This window comes from Schistosoma haematobium, chromosome 3 (genome assembly GCF_000699445.3).
Source record: "Schistosoma haematobium chromosome 3, whole genome shotgun sequence".
Taxonomy (NCBI): domain Eukaryota; kingdom Metazoa; phylum Platyhelminthes; class Trematoda; order Strigeidida; family Schistosomatidae; genus Schistosoma; species Schistosoma haematobium.
Genome location: NC_067198.1, coordinates 10,591,467 through 10,617,777, shown reverse-complemented (window position 1 = coordinate 10,617,777; position 26,311 = coordinate 10,591,467). Strand labels below are relative to the sequence as shown.

General features: G+C 35.8%; 1 protein-coding gene across 2 annotated transcripts; it reads left to right on the top strand.

The window, feature by feature from the left end:
- Nucleotides 1–1,654: 1,654 nt before the first annotated feature.
- Nucleotides 1,655–21,198, top strand: MS3_00010578 (uncharacterized protein; the record flags this gene model as incomplete). 2 transcript variants are annotated; one of them, XM_035733334.2, is made up of 7 exons in its annotated part: nt 1,655–1,663; nt 5,122–5,261; nt 7,214–7,401; nt 8,560–8,677; nt 11,321–11,610; nt 18,901–19,338; nt 20,284–21,198. In XM_035733334.2, 7 exons carry the CDS (start codon nt 1,655–1,657, stop codon nt 20,409–20,411), a joined length of 1,311 nt encoding a protein of 436 aa, XP_035587259.2. In that variant the 3' UTR covers nt 20,412–21,198. The 2 variants fall into 2 exon arrangements, with proteins under 2 accessions (XP_035587259.2, XP_051068919.1); XM_051218953.1 differs by having other exon boundaries at nt 20,827–21,148.
- Nucleotides 21,199–26,311: the final 5,113 nt, after the last annotated feature.

The window sequence follows — 26,311 nt, the reverse complement described above, 5'->3', positions numbered from 1 at the left end:
TGAATTTTTCTGAGCTAGTTGTTAAAATTATAACCTCTTTCTGGCTGTACTGGAGTCAGTTTAGTAGAATGCCCGGACTCACGACAGCATTTCTTTAAAACAAATTTTGGAAAATCAATTTACTTAAAATAACTTGACATAAATACTGTCGTGACTTTAAGTCCGGCTAATCATCACGTAGTTTATTCGTCAATTGAAATATGATTTATTCACACTTTTACTGTGCTAAACTAATGACGTTTGTTCGGTCTGATCAGTCTAGCGTCCTATTGATCCTTCGTTCGCCTAGCCCGTCCAAACTGAATCCAGAATACCAATAACAGCCTCCACTATACGAATCATTTATTTCAAACATACTTGGCTTATATACCAGCCAAACAGATCGTATCACACGATAAAATAGGAAATAACATTTATACAAGATCAGGCCAAAAAGCGGCTGTGAACATGGGAGACAGTAATCAATAAACTGGACATAACTTAAGAACAGCAAATCATATAATAATAATCTATAGGTCAAAATAAAGCTTATAATAAAAGGAATATATACATATAATATTAGTCAATTACTACTTCTCAGAAGTTACTCGTAATTTAATATTTGCTAGGATATAACAAATACTTTACGTACTGTATATCATAATTTTAAATCCCTAATGAATTGTCAACCAGTTAAGAAGCTATTCGAACCAACCACTGCACTGTCAAAAGAAGCCTTCTGTATACATCTCAGAGAGACTTGGACAAAAAAGATACTTTTGTTGTTGTGTGTGCTGCTGATGTCGACAGACATAAGTAGAATATTATCATCACTTGAAAGTGAAATGCCTGGTGGCAGAAGATTAAGAAGATCGAGAAGAAGAGAACGAGAACAGAGAACAATTGGTGTGGAGATGAAAGAACAATAAATTACGAGATGACTGATTGAAATTTTGCAAATGAACTATTTACTGTATATGTCTCAAATGTTTCCAAGAGATTCTGTAAGTTCATGTTCAAATCCACTTAGTTGTGCTTGCCTGTGTTCTTATTCACTACCATGTGAAGCGCCAAACAACCAAGTCTTCTTATATTACATTAAGAAGACCAATAGATAAGACAGAAGAGGTCCGAATTAAATGTTTTAGGTTGGATTTGAAGATCACTATCTTAATCGAAAACTAGTTATCTTTTGACATTATGGGTATTAGAGGGAGGATGTCAGGTGTTATTCTTTGTAGACGTAACGAAGAACAAAACCAAGGGGTGGGTGGAAGTTTACTTACATCAGGGTCATGGATCTTAATAGTTACGGTCCGTCTGAGCTACAGGACTTCATGTGGTACCACTTCGTCTCAAAATACACCAAATATACAATCAAAGAAATGTACGGTTTTCCTGCAAGTGAGAACGCACAAAGGAGAGATAATCCATGTGTCATAAGACAGGAGAGGGACAGAGAGCCATGAAAACTAAATTATATAACATCGCTTGATCCATGATTCCGATAAAGTCGAGAAAACTTTCGTCCATGAGATCGTCCTTCGATACGTTTCATGACCTCAGAAACTCCTAGACCTATCAATCGACGAGTATTGGACTGTTGAAGAGACCGTTACTCACGAGGTTGTTTCGAAAAACAGCTCATAGGTTTCCGTATTATCTAGGCAAGTAAATGCTCCAGGTAAATCGAGGAATAGGACTACTGCTTCAGGGAAGGACGAGTGTCTGGAATAAATGGTGAACCTCACTAAGAGATATCGACATTAACTTGAACATTACATTAGGAAAAAGCATAATAAAGGGGTACGGAAGGATAGGAAATATGTTCAAACAAACCTTACTGGAAATTGTAAATCGGATTAACTGCCTGTGTCAACTTATTTCACAAAAAGCACAAAAAGATAACTTTGATCATCGCCGAACATCAAGGCTTGACGTTCATTAATTTCAAAGCCACCGAAGTCCTCAAGGACCATTTTTGTGAACACTTACGCCAGGCGTTGATCAGAAAAGTTTTAACAGATGTTTTAAGGGCGAAAACAGCAAGAAGTGCAACCCGGATAAATCATGGAATAGAGTTAAGAAAATTATAGAAACTGAGTCCTGGTAAGTTGCCTCGTCGCTACAGTTTCGGCTACATTGTTGTGAGAGTGACGTTACTAGATACCAGTAACAGCTATGAGAAAAACAAAACAAGCCTATTCCTTCTTAATATTGCGCGGGAGGCCTCTTTGACACCTTCTTGGTCAGCGTAGCTAAAGCTCTCCCAATTTATGTTTTTAAGAGGTGACTCGATGATCACGGACGTACTGATGGTTTACAATCCTCCCTGCACATTGTCTAACTATACGCACTCACAGAGTACTTATTAGCCCACTTACGCTACATTTCTCCATCTTCCCATGATTATTTCTTCTTATTATTATTCGGAAATCCCTTTACCAACTCATATAGTATTATCTCCGTTTGACTCAACTATTCTTCGTTGCTGATTTAGTCAATTAGTAAATTTAGTTACCTGTTTATTTATCTGGATTTCTATCTCTGACCTGTCATTTTTTCCTCTTACTATACAATCTTAACTAATACAACAGTCCGTGAAGTGTGATACCTCATATTCTTAGCAACATCACTGCTCTAGAATGAACGCACTCATTTATCCTCTGTATATAGTAATCTGAAAACTATCGTATTCAATTGGCTTAGTACAGAAAAGTAACCAGAACACCAACACGACCCGTACCTTGACTCCTAGGATAAAATGCAAAGAAGTCTATTCGACAACACATTAGAGATCCCACAAGATACGACTTAAGAAACTCTTCTCTTTTAGATTTAGTCTTCACACACGGTGATGACGTTGGTCAAATGGCTTTTCTCCCACCACTTGGGAGAAGTGACCATGCAGTCATCTTATTCAAATTCATGGCTGAGAGTGCCTGTCAAACAGTTGCGCCTGCCTGTCCTAACATATGGAAGGCAGATATGGAGGCATCGGCTGAAAACTGGGAAATTGACTCAAAGGCATCAGTACAAGAGGCATGGACCCTATTCAGGTAGTTATACAATCGGGTAACTCAACCATACATACCCTGAACTGTCCCAAAGAAAAAAAGCACGGACATCCCTGGATAGGGCGGGATATTCGACGCTTACTAAGACAAAAGAAGAAATGCTGGGATGTTGCCATCCGCCTTGGCACAGCAGGTACGATGGAACGCTACAGATCGATAAGAAACGAGTGTATAACGAAAATTCGGGAAGCTCAAAGAAAATATGAAATGCAGCTGGCACAATCTGCACTGAAGCAGCCCAAGGGAATATTCTTGTACATAAACTACAGAACAAGGATGCATCATTGGATTCCCAACCCAATTAAAGTAGGAAGTGAATCTGAAATGATAGAGGAAGATTAGGAAAAAGCAGAGGCTATGGCTGAATATTTTGGGGCAGTTTTCACTCAGGAACCTCCTCTAGATAAAGAATTCGACCAAAATAAAGAGTCAACAAACCACCCGCTGCTCACCGTGGACTTCGATCAAGACGATGTGCTTAAGGTTCTTAGCATCGTAAACATGGAAAAGTCAACAGGACCAGATGAACTACACCCCAAAATCTTGAGACATATTGCGGCCCCACTGACTGTGATATTCGATATGTCACTTGACCAAGGTGTGTTACCTATGGGTTGGAAGGACGCAATCGTCACTCCCATACATAAAACAGGTCCACGACAAGTTCCATCGAATTACAGACCCGTAAGCCTCACCAGTGTTGTAATTAAAATACTGGAAAGAATAATCAAACGGACCAAAACGGCATTTATGGAAACCAATAACTTGCTGAACATGGCACAACATGGTTTTAGAAAGGGTCTATCCTGTACAACGAACCTCCTTATAGCTAGGGAGTTCTGGATTGATGCGCTAGACAAGGAAAACTCAGTGGATGTTGTCTACATAGATTTCAGTAAGGCTTTTGACAAGGTGCCAACTAATAGACTGCTACTGAAGTTGGAAAACCATGGTATTGCCGGACCTCTTTTAAAATGGATTAAAGATTTCCTAGTAGGTCGTAGACAAAACGTAAGAATAAATTCAAAGTGCTCCATCTGGAGACCAGTACTTAGTGGAGTACCTCAAGGTTCCGTCTTAGGTCCTTTACTTTTTATAATGTACGTTAATGATCTCACAAGTATAGTACAGTCTCCAATGTTATATACGCTGACGATGTAAAAATTTGGCGAGTAGTAACTGGAGACAAAGACGCATTTACTCTTCTGGCAGACTTAAATAATATGATAAACTGGTCTAAAGAATGGTTGATGCCTATCAACTCGGAAAAGTGTGTCTACATGCACTTGGGGGATTCAAAGGTTAATACGTACAACATAGGGGATGTGTCATTACCCGTAGTCCGGTCTCATAAGGATCTAGGGGTGACAGTGATTAATGATCTTAAGTCGACGGCCCGTTGCCAGGAGGTCGCAGCCAAGGGGTTTTGAACCCTCTGGGCTTTAAAAAGGACATTCACTAAGTTAGGTACTACCATTTTCACCACAGTATACACATCCTTAGTGAGAACTAAGCTAGAGAACTGAGTTCAGGCTGCAAGCCCCTGCTTAAAAGGTGACTCGGACATACTAGAAAAAGTACAGAGGGCAGATACCCGTGCAATTCCGGAACTCCGGGGTTCATCATACAAAGAGCGGCTTGAAAAACTGGACCTCTTTACTCTGTCCTATCGCAGACAAAGGGGAGATCTAATTTTGATGTACAGAATACTGAGAAATGATTTCGGACCTAACTTATTCTCTATTTCTTCCCACTAGATCGGGACACCTCAGAGGACATAGCAAGCGAGTAGAAAAGCCAAGAACGAACAAAATACCCGTGGCATACAGGTTTTCACACCGAGTCATCAATACTTGGAAACTGCTGCCTGAAGCAGTGGTGTCCGCACCTTCAATTGACTCTTTCAAGAGAAGACTGGACACTCACAGAAGCATACTAGAAAAGGAATAACATAGGCCGTAGGCCTTCTGTCCTTACTACACAAATCTGAATCTGACTGTAGTAGTTCATATGAGTCATTGAATGCCGGATATTGAAAGCGAAACTCTCCATTTTCAACTTGTAGGTCGTTGTGGCTGTTCTTTGTTGTCGGTTGCCTCTTGTGATAATCGATCCTAGGGGCCATAATATTTTATCACTCGTCCAAACAACGTTTATTCAGAACAGAAACTCACAAAAAATCGAAGGCATCAAGAAAATGTTGACGTGAGTAGATTGTTGTGTCAATTCGATGCTAAATCGAATTTTATTTGTCTTCATTCATTCCTTAATTCACATTTATTTCAATAATGATGGTTGCAAAACCTCATTTTGACAATCTTAAGTAAGGACATAGTTGTTGAAATCTGAGAATAATTTGGCACTCGATTTTTCAGTATATAGCTATAAATCGAGCCATAGAATATCCGACACAAAAGTTTTGGTAGTGAGAATAAGTGCTGGTAATATCATCGTTCTCCATTTCACTGGTCGTTTTCTTTGCACTCGATGCCATGTTTTTTTGAACTGTTTAGTAAATATTACTTTACACCTATAAAAGGAAACTTAGTCTATGCTCGTTCGATGACCGAATGGAGTGACAATAGTATCCACTCAATAGTTTTATCATCTACTATTCACTGAGCAAGGACCTGAGAAGGAGTACCGCTTAATTAAGACACTGGCCAAGAGCATAGTCTTCTAAAATCTTTTAGTGACAATAAAATAAGCTTCAGAGTAAGTTTTCCTAACTTCAAATGCAAGTTGTTGCTGGAAGGTTAGCTCGCCTTGGTAAGGTTAAATTATAGAGCGAGTTATTCGTCCCCATTATCTTTTCATTTGTTACGAAGGTGTCATCTTTTGATCAGGTAGGTGATTACAAAAATCTCGACCATATAAGTTTACTGGGCATTGGTTCCTTCTGTCTCTAGTCGCAGTTGTGAAACGCATTGTGGGAGGTTAGAAACATAGGTTGCTGGGACTTGTCCTTAGATTCCCTTGTTGCGTTATTTGCTTATGGTGGAACTAATCGGTCAGTTGTGCTAAGTTTGAGCTAGGGTACTAGGTAAAGATGGTAAGTTAAGTGGTGGGCCGGAGTTTCTTCTTGAATGTGGTGGTAAGGCATATGTGGTAACTTGGGCAATGCATTTTTATGTAATATCCTTAGTTTGTGCTCGACTAATTAGTAATATGTCTACCTAATCAAACTGGTGATGTAATCATCTTTTTCTGTACTTTCTTCACGTTTATACCGAAAGGTCTATTGCTAATTTTCTGTACGAACAATTGAATATCGGTAAAACCTAAGCAAATCATAAAATTTAGTGTCTACAAGTTCAAATTTTGAGCAAATTACCACTTCATTTTCGTAACATTCTGTAATTTGAGTTTCTCCTCACCACTATTTAGTTCGTAATCATTTTCAAGCGTGACTTGGTTTTGCTATAATCTGGGGGATTCTGTTTGACCATTCAGTCAATCTGTCTAGGGTAACGAGTGTTTTAAACGTAAAATTAGATTAGTATACATTACAGCACTACTAAACAATTGAGAATGTCGGTCGTAAGACAGGTAGGGTGTGGCACATACTGAAGTTGCCATAACACACCGACAATGCAAAATTTATTAAGACGAATATCAGAGTAGTAGAAATTTTAGTGGTATCAGTGATGATTAAAAGCTTGGACAGAGATAATTCTAGAAGAATAAACTTGAGAAAAATGATGTATAAAATAATTTAGAAACTAAGTCTGCGTAGACAAGTAGTAAATCCATCTCCTCCATTGCCTAACTTTGATCAGTCGTGTTCGCGTGCATGTTATAGACGTGGTTGCAATGTGATTCAGTGATCCGCGAAATATCAAGATATTCAGAACTTTCAACTCAGTGGCTGTAATGGAGTACTCAGAGTGCTGAGTTGCAGATCAAAATAGTAATCAGACTTTTTATTATAGGGTTCACTTAATCAAGTGTAGTCACTCTATTATTTATTTATTTGAACACATAAACATTGGTACAAGAGGGCACCAAATATATATGCGCCACACGTGGTCACTCTAAGTGTAAACCCTTTTCAATTTAGTATTTGATGTCCATGGTACACATTAAAATTCGTTTTATCCAATAGTTCATGTGGGTTTATGTTTGTGTGTATTACTTCCCCATTTTACCTTATTCAGATCAGCTTTGGCCTGTCAGTCATTGCCACACTACTCTGATTTTGATACAACTTCAGAGAGTGGTCTTTCTGATTTATCATACGTTCTTCCTTATCGTCCGAAGAAATCTTTAACCAGGAATAAACCTGTGAAAGCTAGTCCTGGTGAAATAAGGCTTGGAGCAAGGGCGATGAGAAGATACGAAAATGGTATGAAGACATTTTTTGATCGATACGGGATTCAGTGTTTTAAATATTTACCCTATATTGGTCTAGAGGATTATTCAATTCACCATTGCTTTTTGTTATGAAGCAAGCACAATTTTGCAACGTTTAAGAGTGGTATAAAGAGCCAAATTGTTTCATCCAAGCCTTTAACCCATTTGTTATACCCCTTTATACCATGAACTCAAGCTGGAAATTGTTATTTCTCGCTAGGAACTCATCATTACTTAACTAGGAAGTTGGATTCAGTGGTGAAGATTTATTAACTCTATACTATATTTTCTAAAAAGTTGGGTATGGAATTTAAGAATGGGAAGTGAATCCATATCGTGGCACTGATTCATACTGCTGTAATACGTTTAACAGTTTTTTATTACTAAATCATTTCAAACTAGTATTCCATTATAATAATATACATATATAAACTGTGGTTCAGTTTTTACATTTGCTTCGTAACAGCCTTAAAAATAGGGTTTTACAAGCTTTTCTTTATCTAAACTCTGGAAAATCTAGTCTTAATCGTTGGCAAGAGTTGTATTCTCACAATTCTAAAGAGTCCAAAGTTAGAATGAAACAGCTGTTCAGTTCCTCCTGGTTTTCAGTGACTCAATATGATATGGAGCAGTGGCTCAGTGATTAGGCCGTTCAACTTCCGGCCATTAGGTCGTATATTCGAACCTCGTTCCATCTATTCCATTTTGGATAGATGGCTACTACCATACTAACCTTCATACTAATAGTATGGTTCTAAAACAATTGCACAAATGTGTACCTGGTTAATGAGTTATTCAAAAAGTATGCCAGTCTGTAGTGGATACTAACGCTTCAAGTCACGTAGTTATTTGAAATCTTCAAATCTAACAAAAGTCCACTACACTCACTAAATATTTTTTATAATAGTAATTATGTTCAAATTTCTAGGCAGGCTGACTCAGGTTACGTACGCTTTAGCCATTAATACATACATCAAGTTACTTGAACTTTTAAGAATTTGAAATCAGTATCTCTAGGTAAAAGAAACACGTTTAAAAATAAGATAAATCGTCTAAATTGACAAAATTCGACCATAGAAATTACACAATAAACTAAATTGTATGTGTGTTGTTAATCAACCGATATATTTTGTTCTCTTTTTTTCTTTAGAAGTTTATTTAAATACATTAGCTGTGATTACTGAAACCGATGGAGATAATATTGATGATTGTTGGCCTGAAAGTTTTAATTATTGTTCAACGTTTACTAAATTACTAGAAGATGAGAAGTAGGTTTTAAACTCAAACTATCAATATTACTAATAGTTATGTTGGTGATACACTCAAATTGTTACTAGTTTTCTTTTCAAAACGGAAGAGTCCAATCCATTTCAAATTGAGTTAAAGCTCATGTCCGTTACACAAGCCAGTGGCTAGCTGGATACATTAACTAAGTGAATAACTCGATGAGGTTTGAAGCAAACGGTACTTGATTCGAGTCCGGTAGTGAACACCAACTCTGGGATGCAGGTGGGTTCAGCTGAAGGGTTCCATATGGGATGAAATGCACGTCCTGGGCTCCATTGTTAGCCACATTCCATCTATTCTGTATTAACTTGTCATAATTAGCTATCTAGAGGTGATTCTCTTAAAATGCACATATGCAACTGAGACTGAACAACGGGATAAACCGACCCATTTAAAATTAAATGAACGTTATTTTATTTCCGAATTGAACATTATTGCAGATGTTGCGTTATAGATATTTGAAAGGTCTTATAGTATATAATAATTGAATAGTTCATTTAACTAAAAACACTACTAATATGTAAAGTCTTATCAACTCTAACAGTTAAGTATCTTGTATGTAATTGGTATACATAACAAAATGTATAAAATGATACTTTTGAAGTGGTTAGTCCCGATAATTATTCTGATCATATGATAAATATATCAAAGGGTTATTTTCAGCTTGGTCCATATAATTGATTAAATTGATTGTTGTATATTGGCCTCTGGGAATTTCCATGTGGATCATGGGTTAAGTGAGTTATTGGTGCATGTCTAAGTGATTTTATTGTGGATTTCATTTTATGTATCTAAAGTTATCCGTCTGTAACTGTCTATTATAAACATATCAGTGTAGTGCGACTCAACTTGTCGGATAAAGAACATATATGGTGAAATTATGATTTGAAATTTTCTCTTTAATATCTAGCACTCATTCACTAAATGAACAGAAAATTGGTCAAAAACGCTAGATACAACCCACTTATTGAGCATTACCAATAACCTTAGCCAATACTGTACTGAGTTTTATTGCTTAACAATTTTATATGATTAAACTGTACATTTTGAATAATTCCTGTTCATTATTCTGTTCACGTGAAATCAGTCACATGCAAAAATATGTAAGAATTATGGTCTTGTACTGAATTGGGAAATAAGTGGTACAGTATTCATTATTAGGATCAATAATTTTAATCAATTCTCGTCTACTTCACAATTTAGTTTACATATTAGAAACTACTTTTCACTACAAATTAAGTCATTTCGGATACTCTTTAGTTGTTATGTTTCTCCTATTTTTAAACTGAGTTTATAAATTAATTGAAGGAATATGAATTACTAGTTCCTGCTTCGGTTTGGGCACCCGAGCAGTATCACAGCCTACACACAAATCAAGTGACTTGTGTGGCGCATATGTGTTTGGCGCCCCTTTGTACTAATATTTATGTGTTCAAATAAATAAATAAAATAAAGAATTAGCAGTTTAATGTTTTACAAAATAAAAAGTCATATTCAACTGTAGATCAGGTTTGACCTTAGATATTCCCTCCTTTGGTGGGACAGTTAGCTGAATGTTATCAATTGTGGGAAGACTTTAGTTTTAACACAGAAGCATCTTTAAATTCGCATTTTTATGACGTTATAATAGTCATAAATTGTTTCCTGGTATTTCTGTTCATCACTTGACCCAAACTTGTCAATTGGTACTATAATCACTAATTGTATTGGTTGCATTTCATACAAGCATTCTCTTATACACCATATTATCGCTACGTAACTCTACTCATCATTCAAGGACACAGTAGCCAGCAATACAAACTTGCTCTCTTCTCAAAATTATTCTATAACCTGGATTTTTTGGAGGGAAGTGTATTTGATACTCCAGCCGATGACAACTACAATAGCAAACTTATGGGTGGTATTCATAGAGAGCTTATTGTGATATTTTTGTTGTTTTGAGCTACAGGTATTAATTTCAAGGAGCTTAATTCTTCCACTCTTTTGCAGTTGGTTTTTTGGATTTTCCAATGATGATTAGGATTTTTATCCCTTGTTTAATTAATTCTTGTTGACTATTTGGGAAATATAACATTTTCTTTATAGAATGGTCTTAGTTGCGGTACTGTTGTAAAACCTGGGAGTACTGAACACAGCTGTTTGGCCCTAGTACGAGAATCCTCAACGACTCGCATCCACGACCTCGCCAGAGATCAGACTGAGGACCTGAAGTTCCCTTGGTGAACGCCCAACCATTTGGATCACTGGGTTGTGACCCTGTTATATAATTTGTGTTTCACCATAATGATTATCTAGTGCCATCGGTAAAAATTGTTCCACTTTAGATGTGCCTAAACTCGACTACTTTTAACCTCTCATTAGAAATTTAGAAACATCTTAAAGTAAGCCAATATGGAGCTGACTATTATTATTATTTACATGAAGGGGTTTTTTGATGAATACAGCCTACCAATGGAACCAATCTCTACGATATCTCCTCAACTAAAATATAGCATTTCTCAACACATTTTAATCATCAAACAATCAAATGATTCCTGTCTATTATTTTAAAATGGATACATAGAATGTTGCGTTAAACTTATGGGCAATTTAATTCCTTGTGTTTTTTAAATCCCTCCCCGTAGTATTCGAGCTGCTTGGGATGCATTTATTCAGTTATCTGAAAAAGAACAAGAGAAGCTTCTTGGTACACTTCGTGTAAAAAACAAAATAAATGATGATGAGATGGCAGATAGTGATGATTATGATATTGAAGATGATATATCATCATATTCTTCTGCTATTTACCATACCCCGCCTTCTTTATCTCATACAAAACGTCATGTGAAACATCGATGTAGACGATCTAAGCGTGAAGAGAGGAAGAAACGATTTGATGATGTGAATTCACTTCTACAATCTAATATTAATATGTGTAAGTCTAATTCATCAGCGTTGGTTTTAAAAAGTAGTTTCCACTTGTGTTTAATGTTTTATTCATTTTTTTGTGTGTGGAATCAGAACCAAGTTCTTGTGGTCAAGTTAAATTCTCGATAATTGGGTTTCATGACAATTGTAGTGTTTGGTATCATTTAGTGAGTTGATGTTTCTTTTTATATATTAGCCAATTTTATGCTTGATGTCAGCTTTTCCTATGCGAATAGTTCACCAATGATGTCTACAAATGTGGCTAAGTGTCACAGTGATTAGAGAAATTGGCCTTCAACCATTTGGTCGAATTTTTAATCCCTCACACTCAAGCTTTTACGGTTTTATCAGCTAGGTAAGTATCACTATCGCGTAATCTGCGAAGAGCTGTCACTTGAACCAGCAACAACTGAGACTCAAAGAAGAAGGCAAAACCGGTGGGAGATACAGATTTTATTTACCCTCGGGAAACACGTCTTTAGTCAAAATCGTTCATATTTTCAGCTTAAAATACCACTATGTATCGAGAAGTCTTCAGCTTCTCTGAATACCAACTTCAGTTATCAGTGTAGGGTATTGAATAAATTAGGGCTTGTCTCCAGGCTGCTAGCCTATTTGAGCTCACTGCATCATTGAAAGAGCGGTCACATAGATTTGGAGATAAAATTAGATTACAGTACTTATTTAACTCAGTTGGACTCAATTTCCTAAGCACCAACCAAAACTTCCATGCACCAGGCGTGTAGCTCATAACTAACTGAGTACATAAATTTGTACTTGGTAAATCAAACTACAGATGAATTTCTAAATAACCCAAGTGTTTATCTACAAAGAAGTATGCATTTTTAAAATGTTTTAGATCTGTAGAAATTTTGTTTGATAATCTAAATTCAAGATTAAGCTATGATCATTATTATCGTGTGACATAAACTGCTAATGAATTTCTACATAGAAATGTCATAATTTTATGCGTAGCTTTATAGTTTTATGCAGACAGCTCATTAATTAAGGAGGTCAAGACATGCGCCACGTATGTCTAACCCCCGCCTACCTCGACCAGGAATGTTGGTGTAGGAGTGGACTGAAAGAAAACTAGGGGAAACCAAACCAAGGTGTGGTAGCAGTACATGAAATCTTTGTCGTTTGGACTGAGCAGTGTTACTAGGTTGCAGTTCGTGTGATTGTTGCAACCATTGGTTAGAGACTTTGGGTAACATGGCTCAAAATCGTTCTCAGTGGCAAACAATTTATACGAATGAGATAGTAACTCACTGATGACAATGGTGGATGTGTCGCTCACTTTCGGGGATTAGTTGAAGTTAGACATTAACACCGTTGGATGCCGGCCAGCTCAGTGGTCTAATGGGTAAGCGCTCGAGCGCGAGACTGATAGGTCATGTTCGAATTTCGCGAGGCGGGATAATGGGTGCACACTGCTGAGGAGTCCCACAGTAGGACGAAACGACCGTCCAGTGCTCCCAGGTTTTCCATGGTGATCTAGCTTCAATTGACTCATGATCTCAACTATTGAAATTACTATAATATCCACAAAACCCATTCTGATATACGAATATTCGTCAAGATTAGAACTAATAGTTTGGCGAAAATTGGGCGCCGAGTATAGATAAGTCATTATATGTGATAATTATATTTGGGATAATCTCAGCGAATGAAATTTAAATAATTCCAACGTTTCGTCCAGCAAACTTGTCTGGAGTTCTTCGGGCTAATAATCAAAATCATCAAAGAAATACACAGTGTTATAAGCAAAGATGGATAGTGGCTAGCAGTGGAATCCAGGACGCGCGTTTCGTCCTGTTTGGGACTCGTCAGCTGGATGTACCTGCATCCCAGAGTTGATGTTCACTCTGGGACTCGAACCCAGTACCATTCGCTTCAAACGCCATCGCCTTATCCACTCAGCTAATGATTCCTGATAGCCACTTGCTTGTGCAATGGGTTGAAGTTTAATATCGAGGCATACGCACAGTATGCACATATGCCAATAAGAGACTGATCAATTTCAGTCCAAAAACATCAACGGGAAGATTCAAGTAAAACAATATCAAGTGAATACACATGGTGTTTAACAATTAAATCAAATTTATACTGTGCTAGTGCAATCATATTTAGATGTTGACTTTAGTAAATGGGATAAGATGAGTCAGTTAAATGAAAATCATGTGAAAAGTTCACAATGTGAAAACAAATGACTGAATGGATTGTGTGTTTATGTGTAAGATTGAGTTATTAATAGTTGATATTAGGTGTTAATATGTTTTCATATGAAGGAAAAATAAAAGTACAAGTTAGTTTGAGAAAAATTGTTTCTGAATCATTGATGTGCATTTAGAATGAGAATCATCAAATACATCATTGTGTTGCTAGAATAACCTACATTAATTTCAGTCAAAATAACGATCCATGTGAAATAAACAGGTTAGATAGAGAATGGGTTCAATTATTTGTTAATGAATATTTGCCAAGTAGTTGTTAGTTGAATACCATTATTTCTGTTCAGGCTGTTCTTGTTCGCCCACATATACAGCGCTTCTGTTGTCAATCTTTCTTTATTTGTGTTAAAACCTTTCTGAAGTATTTTGGTCCCTTCAAAATTGATCTTGTGTCCTGTTTCCGACGCATATAACGCTATTGCCGGCCTATTCTCAAGTTTCTTTAGATCAACCAAGGATTTGGGAATATTTTTCAAACATTGTTTATGTTTCTTCAATCTCACATTCAATTGTCTGAAAGTTCCTCCCACATAAGCTGCACTGTAATCATGACAGTTGATCTCATAAACAACATCTGTTGTTCTTCCTTTAGGAACCTATCCTTAACTTCCACTAATGCTGATCTTATAGTGTCACAAACGTGGAAATACACTCTTATATCATGTTTGTTTAGAACCCTCTCGATTTCTTCCGATGTTTCACTACGGTATAGGATGACTACGGTGGACTTCCAATCTTTCGGTATACATTCTAGTTCAGTTTTTCTTTCATGAATAATCTTTAAAAACTCTGAGGTAATCGTTATCCCTAAGTTTAGATAATTCAACCTGTTGGTTTCCTTATCTATAACGAGATTAATACATTTATTTCCAACTTATTATTATGTCTTCATTCAATCAAACAATCGAGAAACGCTACTTTGTAAATGTATTCAGGAAATCAACACATTCTGAGAGGTTATGGTTTGGCTCATGCGTTTTGTACGAAAGTCACGGTTATAAAAGATTTAATTAACAGAAGTGCTAATCTCATTACAGATAAGGAAGATCAACATTTGTACTCAGGTATTTTTTTATAATTTAGCCTCTATATTCGGACTGTTTTGTTTACAGTTATCGTATACCTGTGTCGTAACCACAAATGCTGTAACGTTTAATTTCCATTTGTAATGAAAGTCTTTCACTAACCTCTTATTTACTAGTGTCAGATAAGTAAATAGATATTCATCAGTATCATTTCACTAGTTGCGAATTTTATTCACAGAGGGTAGATTTTTAAACCATTTTCTGTTTTATGCTATGGCACCATAATCTATACAAATGATATAACGAGACTTATGTGATCTGTCGGTCGGTAAATCATTAGCAGTGGAATACCTACCTAGGCCAATATGACCCAGATACTTCAAGAAGTATCTTTCTACAGTTTCGGGACCGGATAGCGATAGCCATTCACACACCTCTAACAACGCTCTGGACTACTTTATGAACTATCAAATTCCTTCTTCACTAATTCATACTTTTTCTTTCCCTACCATCGACCTTTCTTCTATGGCTTACTCTTTTTTCCCCTATCCGACTAGTGCTAACGACCGAGTTCACAAACTGCTATTTTTAATCTCCTGAAACCTCACGTTTGCTGTCTACGAAAGTCCTCTTATGTGTAGTGATTGAAGTTGAAGTAAACTTCCTGTTGTTATATGTTTCACATTAGGTAATTGAGCTACGGGCACTGTACTTTTGCGTACATTTTTTCAGTGTTTTTCACAAAAACTTTCGTACAATTTTAAATAAATAGTTTCACAATAAATTGGGCACCGAGTATATAAAATTCATCAAAAGTGAAATCGTATTGAGATCTCGAGCCTATCTAAGTTAACCATCGAAAATCTGGAAACACTGGGCATATGTTTCGCCTCAATGTCGGGCTCCTCGTCAGTGTACATCCATGACCTCACCACCGGAGATCGAGGCCAGGATTTTCAGCCTCGCGCTCGAACGCTTATTCTCTAGATCATTGAGTTGGGATTCAGTGGTATAAAATTCTAAATAACTAAAGATAATAGAAAGTCGTCACGCGTTACTACTGATTAGTTGAAGTTAGACTTGTACACCACTGGATCGTGGCCCATAGTGACCTAGAGGTTGTGTTCGCACGAGGCCAAAGGTCCTAGGTTCGGCCCTCGGTGGCCATGGTGTAAACGCACACTACTGAGGAATCCCATACTAGGATGAACAGACTGTCCAGTGTTTCCAGGTTTTCACTGGTTGTTTAACTTAGATCGGTTTGTGATCATAATAAAACTCAACAATCTGAACAATCATCGTGCTGATTAATAAAGAAATTATATTTGTAAAAATCTATGGCCTTGAAATTAAACAACCTAGCAATTTAGTCCAACTTTCATGACGGAAGTTATCGAAGAGAAATGAGGTCGAAAATAATTCTATTCTAATTGTTCGTCCAATCATCTTCCAATATTGACTTTGTGTACGATGTGAGAATGTGATTCATTTTATTGTGACATCTGTTTAAGATGTGCCGTGTGATGGTATGCGTATTATGTGTGAAGATTTTTTTGTTAAATTTAAGTGGATAAATAACGATTCTGGATACAACCAAGGTCAAATTAAAGCTATAAGTACATTTTAATCATTCAATTTGATACTCCAAGATATTTCACAAGTATAATTTCCCACTTAATATGTTTTTCGATATTTGTGCAGAGATGGATGGTGACCAGCCATGTAATTCCCGAACGTGCGTTTTTTCCTATTTGGAACTTGTCAGATGGATGTACCCGTACCCCAGAGTTGATGTTCACTCCGGGACTCGATCCAAACAACGAATATGTATGAATTAAAATTTACCCCGTTGCACAAGCCACTGGCTAGCTGGATTCAGTAGCTAAGTGAATAACGTAATGACGTTTCAAGTGAACGGTACTGGATCTGGAGTCCGGTAGTGTACATCAACTTTGGGATGCAGCTGTATTCAGCTGAAGGGTTCCATATGGGACGAAACGCACGTCCTAGATTCCAGTGCTAGCCATCACCATTCATCTCTACTTACAATGCTTGTGATCTGAGGCGAGTAAGAAACTGAAGGTAGAATGCATCTTGTAGATTTTCTATTGATGAAGAGAATAGATAAATTACCAAGAAAAATAAGATAATACACAAATCGTTTTTAGTTTCGTGCACTCCTCTAGTAAGTCCAAATAGTAAGTAAGGAAATCACTGAAGTGACGTACTCTGCAAAATATCAATACGTAGGTTGCTCAGAACAATTCGAAGAACAGTTAACTGTAGGAAGACATTGATTTAGAATCATAACTGTAGAACCTGATGAGAATTTATTGTGAAAAGAATATTCATTGTTCATATATAAGCCTTTGTTTTGATCCATCTATATTCAAGGATACTGAGAAAAAAAAGAAAAACTAACCATTTCACACTAAATATGAGGACTAATCATACTATCTACTCGGTTGTCCAAATCAAAGTAGATAAAGCGAGTCTTGAACCTGGGACTTAAAGGCAAATAGCTGAATACCTTAGTCACTAAGCCACTTCATAGTTCTCTGTACTTGTATCTAATAAAATTGTAGAAAATGCTTAAATGAGAGTTTAAGATGAATTTTCTCAGATTATTCAATATCAACACCATTGTCATGAAATGACCAATACGTAATATATATGATACTATTATTTATACGCATAATGGAGAAAAAGAAAGTATTTCCGTTTAGTCGAAATGTTTTTTGTTGTTGTTGTTGTAACTAGGGAGAATGATATTTTAAATTTTATTGTTGACATCATGAACTCTTCAGGAGTGCGATCCATGATCCCACTGAGGACCAAACTCAAAACCTCTCGGGTCTCTCGACCATATTTTAATCTTTTAACCACAAGTCAAATAGATTACGCTAGTGGGTTGTCTAATCAAAGCTTTGTTCATTCAAAACATTACTTTAGTCAACTTTTAAAGTTTCACTCGAGTGTGATTTCATAAATGTTGTGTTTTTCAGTGTTTTTTCTCCAAGTTAACACTAAATGATATCGGATATGTTAGGCAAGGTCTTAAATGACTGGAGTGCGGGTGACCAATTGCCTATACAATTTAATCATGTCTGTAACCTCATCAATAATTTACATTTAAGCACGTTATTTTATTAAAGGAATGGTTTAATGCGTATTATGCCAACTATCCTACAACCAATTTCAATTATGGTTAAATTTGGTTAAGCTCTTTTATTGACTTAACAGAGAATATTATTGGAACAGTAACAATTTGTCTATTTATTTGCAGTGTTTTGATCACTAGATCACATGACAGACTCTAACTAAAATGTTGATCGCTTAAATATCACTCAATGATTCATCCTTCTCCCCATGTATATATGTAATCAAATCTTATCATTAGCCTTTGCTGTGCCCTTATGCTATTTGACTACAAATTTACCTGTGTTTATTCGCACACACATATTCGCCTCTCCGCTTCAAATTCGCTTGATGTGACTGTAGCTTTGTGATCTGTGGTGTCCGCTAATAAACTGTAGTTGCCGCTTCTGTTTGCCTTCTGATTTCAAACACCCTTGAGATTTATGTTATAGCGGTGATCGAGGTGATCGATTAACGAAGCAAAGCCATAGTATCTTGTATTCAATCTCTAGTCGATAATTTAGTGTCATATACAGCCATCAACTTGGTCATATTGTATCATTACATATCATCTATCAATCGGTATCGGGTTTATTCATTTTAACAACTACAAACCTCGTTCACCTATCAACCACCCCCTCTATCATACTATATTGAAAATGTAGTAGTTGTATGTTTACCGTGCTAAAGCTTGTGAATCAATTTAATCACTGCGAAAAATTGACGTTTTCAAGCGTTCAGTTTGTTATTGCTGTGTTCCAGTCATGATCCTGGTCATTTCTTTATTTCCAACGGACAGTTTGATCGTGTCCTGTTCAGAGGTTATATTTTCTTTTAGCATCTATCTGCAGTAATATGATAACTTAATATTATTATCTTTATTTTTAAATACATAACTAGGTGTATCTGTTCAATCAGAAGATAATAACAATGTAACCAAAGATAATTTGCATGATTTAGAAATAGAACGGCGTATTCCTACTCGTGTATTATCGCTTGTATCAGACTCTATTCCTACAAACACGATGACGATGAACAATTTAAAACACAATCGAAAACGTTGTAAACGTCCACTTACTCCGACTGATATTTGTTTAATGCAACGAGTTGAAGTTGAGTTGAGACAGCATTTTTTCTCTCAAATTAATTCAAATAGTATTGTTGGTCGTTGGACACCATCATTATCATTGTTGTCACAATCAATGTCACCTTCAATGACTAACAACTGTACGAATAATAATAAGAATTATTATTCACATCCAGATCTATTGTGCTTGGATCCATTTCAAAGATTATTGGTTCATTCAGTTGCTAGCTATTTAGGGTTGAATTCATATAGTAAGTGTTTTCTTTAACAAATGGTAATTTAAAAAAGGTTTTGAATCATTTCTCTTACTTATTTTCTTCCTTCTGGTTATTGTTTCAGCTATTCGATCGGTCATAATCAGTGTACATAGGAGCTGAGACAAAAAGATGTGTGTTCTGGTTCCAGTTTCCACACAGACAGATCAAACGAACGAGGGGAATAGTCTAAATGATTTAAAATCGTAGTAGTATCAATGATGGTAAACATAGAGAATATGTTACTTACGGTTTGTCTTCCCCACTGAGGATTACAACTGACCAATCTCTGTTAGTGTATGTACATTCTGAGTGAATTGCCTTAATATTTCCATTTAGTCATTTGCTTTAGACGCATAGTTGTTTAAAACGAAGGCCTCTATGTTCGAGTTTGACACTGGATATCAACACTATGATGTTTTTTCCTACGTCCAGCTAACAAGTTCCGAGTAGGACAAAATGCTACGTGTCCCAAATCCCCACTCTTAGCCATCATCAAAATTTAATAGAGAATTTAATTCGGAAAGTAAGTTTAGGTTCACTGGGTGACGGTTAGCACTTGTTAATTTACATCATCTATCAATACGGCTCAAACCATTGGTCAGTAATGTCTATTATGTTTAATAATATCCTAGATAGCTAGTCTATAACATTATTGCTTAATGATACTACAGATACAGTTTACAAGTCTTTTTCTCATGGTTGTCAACTTTATTAAAATGTAATAATTAATACCATCTGTTAATTTGCTATTTGAAATTAGTTGGTAGGATGTCCTAGTCAGTTTGTAGCGATAAGTCAGTGAGCAAGGGGTTCGACTATCAACCAATAAGTTCTGGGTTCAAACTTTATTCCACCAACTTCGTTCTGGGCAACTGATAGTATTACTAACCCTCAAACTTATATTATGTTTCATAACCAATTACATTTATCTTTACCTAGGTAATTATCTCAAGTTTCGGGCCCATTGTCGACATTCATTAAAAAGGTATATCTGCAATCTTGAAGGTAGTGTTGCTCTCACTGGTATTTTTCGAACCAATTTGCATGGAATCGGAGGCTGGAACTAGTTGTCTACAGATTACCTCCAACCACAATGTCCAATCACTTGGTCATATGATCTTGTTTCAACTTGAGCTGTATCGTAAAATCAACACTAAGAACTAGTCTAGACAAACATATTGGTTATAAATCAATAATCAATAAATGTAATATTAGCTTGCTGCTAATCGTAAATCTTTCAACCATACACTTAAAAATAATGATTTATGTACTGCATAACTATTTAAACCTCAGTAAGCGTAACGAGGTTGAAATGCTTGACCAACTGACGACTATCTTTATCATTAAACCTTAGCTTTAATAGGCAAATGAGAAATTTGTTTAACTCTGTGTATTCTTTGATTAGTTGTATAATGGTATTATTTTTTTGTTACATTTATGTATACAAAATACCTTCATATGTGTTATACTATATCGTTTAAGGTACATGGTCTAATTCACTGGGTGAACGTCAATTATGGGTGGAACAAATTTTAGGTAAATATAGTCAACCACCAAAGCAACACTTTGTGACGTTAATTGAACAAAAAATCAAACAATCATCAAAATCATTGTCATTGAGTACATAATAGTGATCGCTAGTGTGTGTGTGTATGTGTGTGTGTAAAAGATAGTTTACTTCCCTACCATTTTTAATTGTTGCGCTGTTTTCCCCTTTTCATCTAACTATTCCGTTATAGATCACGTTTATAATAATAATAATAATAATAATAATAATAATAATAATAATAATAATAATGATAAATGTGGCTGTATTTGTTTGGCTTTTCAAGAAAAAAAGTAGTGTTCTAATCAGTCATTTTCTTTCTTACTCGAATAAAAGAGCGCACACCCAATGTTGTTGATCAAATATTGAAGAGCTACATTCTTTACTAATGAATTCATGTTATTGATTTTTTCCGTACTTCTCACCTCTTTCTCTAGTTTATTCTTTAAATTACTGGTGTAAAAGGGTCTGTGGAGATTGTCGAATTTTGAAGTATACATCACGAACTGATCCCGGCTGGGTAATCATTTTAAACTAGAAAGTGCTAGATAATTGTTTCGTTATTGTTTTGGGATTCTTCAACAGTGAAGGCAGTTACCCACCAATCGAATTAGAAAATGGTCACACGATATCGCGGATTGATTGAAGGTATTCGTTGAGTTATGTTTTGCTTTTTAAGAAGTTCGAGTTCGTCATTGTCGGTTTTAAGGACAGCACAAATTGTATATACGTGTGCATAAAGTTTTATTGTTGCTACGTTTGAAGAGATTATGATATCACCTAGAACCAGCGAAACGGAACGAATACAGCAACACAATAACCAGACAAGCTAAGCTATTTCACTGCTCCCCAGCTCTGCTAACTAGAGAGAGAAGACCAGATTTATCCCGGAGCAATATATACTCCGAAAACAATCTGAAGCACGAACGAACAAGCACAAAACTCATGGATACATATACAGCATTAAAATGTACATCACAAAATTGCGTACTAAAAGAGTAGACGAACCAATGACATTTAAGGTCCTTCCAAGTGGAAAATGCAATCTGAAGGTAAAAGTGGGCCTTTTTGATGTCAAAATGACGAATTCAAATTTCCAAAATAAAATTACAAGAATAAGACGTTTACCAAGTGACTTATAGGGATTTAACATCCCCAACAATTGTACTACATATGGATAAAAATTTCCAGTTATCACGCTCAGTCATTACACAATCAAGTCTACAATGCTTTATCGAATGGTTCAAGACTCTATAGTTAGTGACTTAGCATCTTTTCATTGTTTTCACCACGGGTTAGTCTTCGTTAGACAAAACCATTAAAAATCAGAAAGCACTGATTTGCCTGTTTTGCTATCCCATAGACTAAAACTAGGTAGATACCTTGAGCTCTCGTAGCGAGCGTTTAACAATTAGAACCACTAAGCTGACCTACAATAGTTTACTTGTTTAACGCTTCAATCAGTTTGCGATATTATGCAACAATCTTTCAATTCCACTAATGGGTAACAACTTCACAATCAACTTGAGTAATCGATTGGTTATTTAATAAATCTTGACTACATGCAGTTGATAGTTACATACGTATTATATAATTTAGATTTAGTCTATTTAATACTTCAAGATTTTTCAATGTTCATATATTATTGGGACACAGTGTGTTAGTATCAGTAAGAGTTTGTAATTTCCTTTCTTTGATATTCAGGATTTCAGTTGACCAATCTCCCTTTTCATGTGTACATTTTGAGCGAGTCGTTTAATATGGCCTTCATACCTGTTTAACAAGTTAGTGGCTATGTGTAGTCAGTAGCTAAGTAGATAATACAATCAATGTTTAAAGCGATAGGTACTAGTTTCGAGTCTTAACGTGAATATTAAAAATGTGATATTCAGATAAATCTAGCTGTGAAGTGTTAAATAGGAAGAAATGCCCGTTTTTGATCCCACTACTAGTCATATGCTAAGTATACTAAATAGTGCGTTTGATGTCCGGACAACTCATTTACGCCGTATTTGCACTATCATTTATTAATAGTGGTAAAGTAAGTAGTAAATCTCTGCATATCCTCCCGCTTCAGTTGGGGTTAAAGAAGCTTACTGATCCACATAAGTTTGGTTATAAATATGAACAAAGTACTTGTTTCGGACCATAGTATAATGATCAGTTTGGACAAGGGTGTGAAGTATATTAGATGTGGATTTCTAGACTATACCTCTGCTTTTAATTTCGCTCCAAAACTGACGTTAAACACGTTTGCTAGCGTTAATACTGAGAGCTGGGTAACTAACTGCTTGTGTCCATATTTTCATAGCGGTAAGTATTCAACCTGGTGTGTCACAAGGAGCTGTTTTCTCCCCTTCCCTTTTTCTACGTGGTCTTCTATCTTCTACAAAGAACACTTGTTAAGTATGCGGACAATGTACGCCAGTTTCTTCCTATTTGGATCTCCTTGAAATGAAGGAACTGTTATCGCTCACTAAACGATAGTCTATTTCTAATGGCCTTGCACTAAATCCCTCTAAATATCTAGCTGTCAACTTTAACCTAAAACATACACAGCACTCAATCACGTTGTTAGATCACGTGAAATTCGCACCAATGAAGATTCGGTAGTAAAAACCATATTAAATATTATTTATCTCTGTGGAAGTTTTTCGTTTGACTTATTTTCTGAAGAGGCTAAATGTATTCAATATTTACTTTAACTATTTGTAAATTCTTGTATATTACTAGTTATTTTTTACTGTTCCTCATTATTGGTTCCTCAATATTCAAAAAAATTGTTATTCTTTAAGAAGACAGTAAAGTGTGTAATGAATCTTTTGATATCATTATGAATATGGTTGTGAATAGATATTTGGGATCTTTCAAACTTCTGGCAAGTGTTATCTTATCAGAATCCATTAAATGGAAATAGAAGTGCATAAGTTCTACAACACTGTGTTTATCGTATCTGCACGACGAACAGGTTGTAAAAGCTGACCTAAACAAGAACGTATACTCTTGAATGTGTTTTGAAGACTCTTATCTTCTTTCATAGATATCATTTAATATTACGTAATTTTATTTACTTATCTTACTTATTTATGTATATATAAATATCTAGCATAATTATGAATTGGCTTTTATTGGAGAAAAAAAGATTGTTTAGATGTATCATAGGTGTTCACTAAAGATTGGTGAAAAATTGGATATTGATAGTTACGGTCAGAAATATAATTTGTAGAATGTACCATTCAATTTTTTGATAGGCAATTAAACCCTGGAATAGGTTTTCAGTGAATGAATTCGTGTGCCGCCAGAAGCATAAGAGCAGCGGTCATTTCCCAATTGTCCACACCTTAAAGTACCTGAAAATAAAACGAATTAGAAGTGGTCAAAACGCAACAATTTGAGGCCGGTCATATATGGCCTTTTTTGAGTAGTTTTAGATGAGTTAACCACTTACTTTTAAAGCCTTGTCGTCGATAATAAAAATCCATGGGGCAAAGTAAGACATGCTATTTTTAAGGTCCTTTTTCATCCCTTCCTGTTGTGGATGGGCAGTATCACTGCAGATGCTAGTTGTCTAGCAGAAAGACCTTAGGGCTATCACACTCATATTCAGCCGGAAGCACGACCTCTTCCACACTGTGAATTAACTCCTTATAGTCTGTTCGCCCTTTAACCAACCCGTTGGGATGGTTCCAACCAACGTAACTCAATTGAGTCATCACGTCAAAGTAGCAGCTTCAGTTGGAAAATGAATGATACGAATTATGAGGATCCGTAATTATTAAACACTGAACTATTCCTAATATGTGTCGTGTCCATCGACATATTCAATTTGCCTAAACACCAGTCTAGTGACGGATTTGAAGTTAAAGTATTCGGTTTTCTCGGCGGCAAGTCACAGGATTGAGACTTTTCCGCCTAATTTAGTGTCATTAGCTTTCACTTGAATATTGTGGCTTGGAGCCTGTATATGTGAAATTTATATAATTATGATGAAGTGCCGAAACTAGAGATTTTTCGTTAAACTTTTGACTTTTCAGAAATCCTTTGAATCCTAACAAGAAGTGTAATTAACTTACTATTTTGTTCATTAACCCTTAAGTCATTCTTTAATATATATCGTATTTGTCTGAGTCTAATGTACAACAAGTTTATTTATGTATTTGAAGAATCATGGAGCCTGAAATAAGTAACTAGAATTTACAAAACCAACTGAACTCTTTTTTGAGAACTTTTAAAGTGATATTATTATGGAAACCTAACAAATTTCAAACTTTAGATATTGATGCGAATAATGATTTTCAAACATTTCTTAAACAAACACTTTGGTTAGTAGAAAGTGTAAACTTTAAACTGATTCATGAATATTTCATTTTCATCAGCTGACAGTACATAGACTAGATAAAATCATACCCATCGATATACTTTGAATTGTATTATCTGAGAATCAATTTCGTTTATTTATGCTGACTACTACTTATTATGTGAATAATCGACATCTTGACTTTATTCGGGATGTAGAGATTTCTGTATATAGCGGGTTGGTGAAAGCAGTTCTGCTCTCTTAGTGAAAGCTGATTTGAGAGTTGAGGATATTCGCTGACTCCGAGCTCGATCATGGTTATCTTCGAACTGTTGCTTATATTCAGTGATAAGAATGTGTAAGTAACGGTCTGGTTCGGCAAGGATGATCATGATAATTCATTGATGTTACAATCTCAATACACAAACTTAGCTTGAACATGTTTCAGGAATGTCATTCCGGCGGTTTCCACACTATTGTTTACTAACTATGCAACTGGATGAAAAACTGAAGGGGTTAATCAATTATGAAGTGGTGCTACTGAACGAACGACAGTTTTAAGTAACTAGCATCTCTTAGTCCATTATGACTACCTGGTTATTGTTCTTGAGATTATACAACTTAATAGCTGATCTTGCCGAACATTACATTCTTCGTCTAAGTAAGATAAATCGTTTTCAGCAAAAAATTATCATAATTGTACCTTTTAATTGAAATGCCTTTTATTAAATGATATTTTTGATTATTTAATGATCATATGACCTTACCACTCACTCACCACTTTTTTCACAATATCTTCGTTCCATTTTGTATAGCGCATTCTTTAGTACCGAAATTTAATGGATTATAAATGAAGCAAAGATAATCAAAATGCTATCCAGGTTAATGAATTATGTTAAAAGTTGATAACGTAATATAGTGAATTAAATTTTAAAAATTTGAATAATACCATTAAGATGGATGATAGTTAGAGGTGGGACCTAGGGCGCGCGTTTCGTCCTATTTGGGACAGGATGCACATACGCGGATAAATGACTGATCAGTTTTAGTTCTAAACATCAAATGGAACATCCAATTAACCAATACATTTGAATTAAACTTCACCCTATTGCACAATCCAGTGG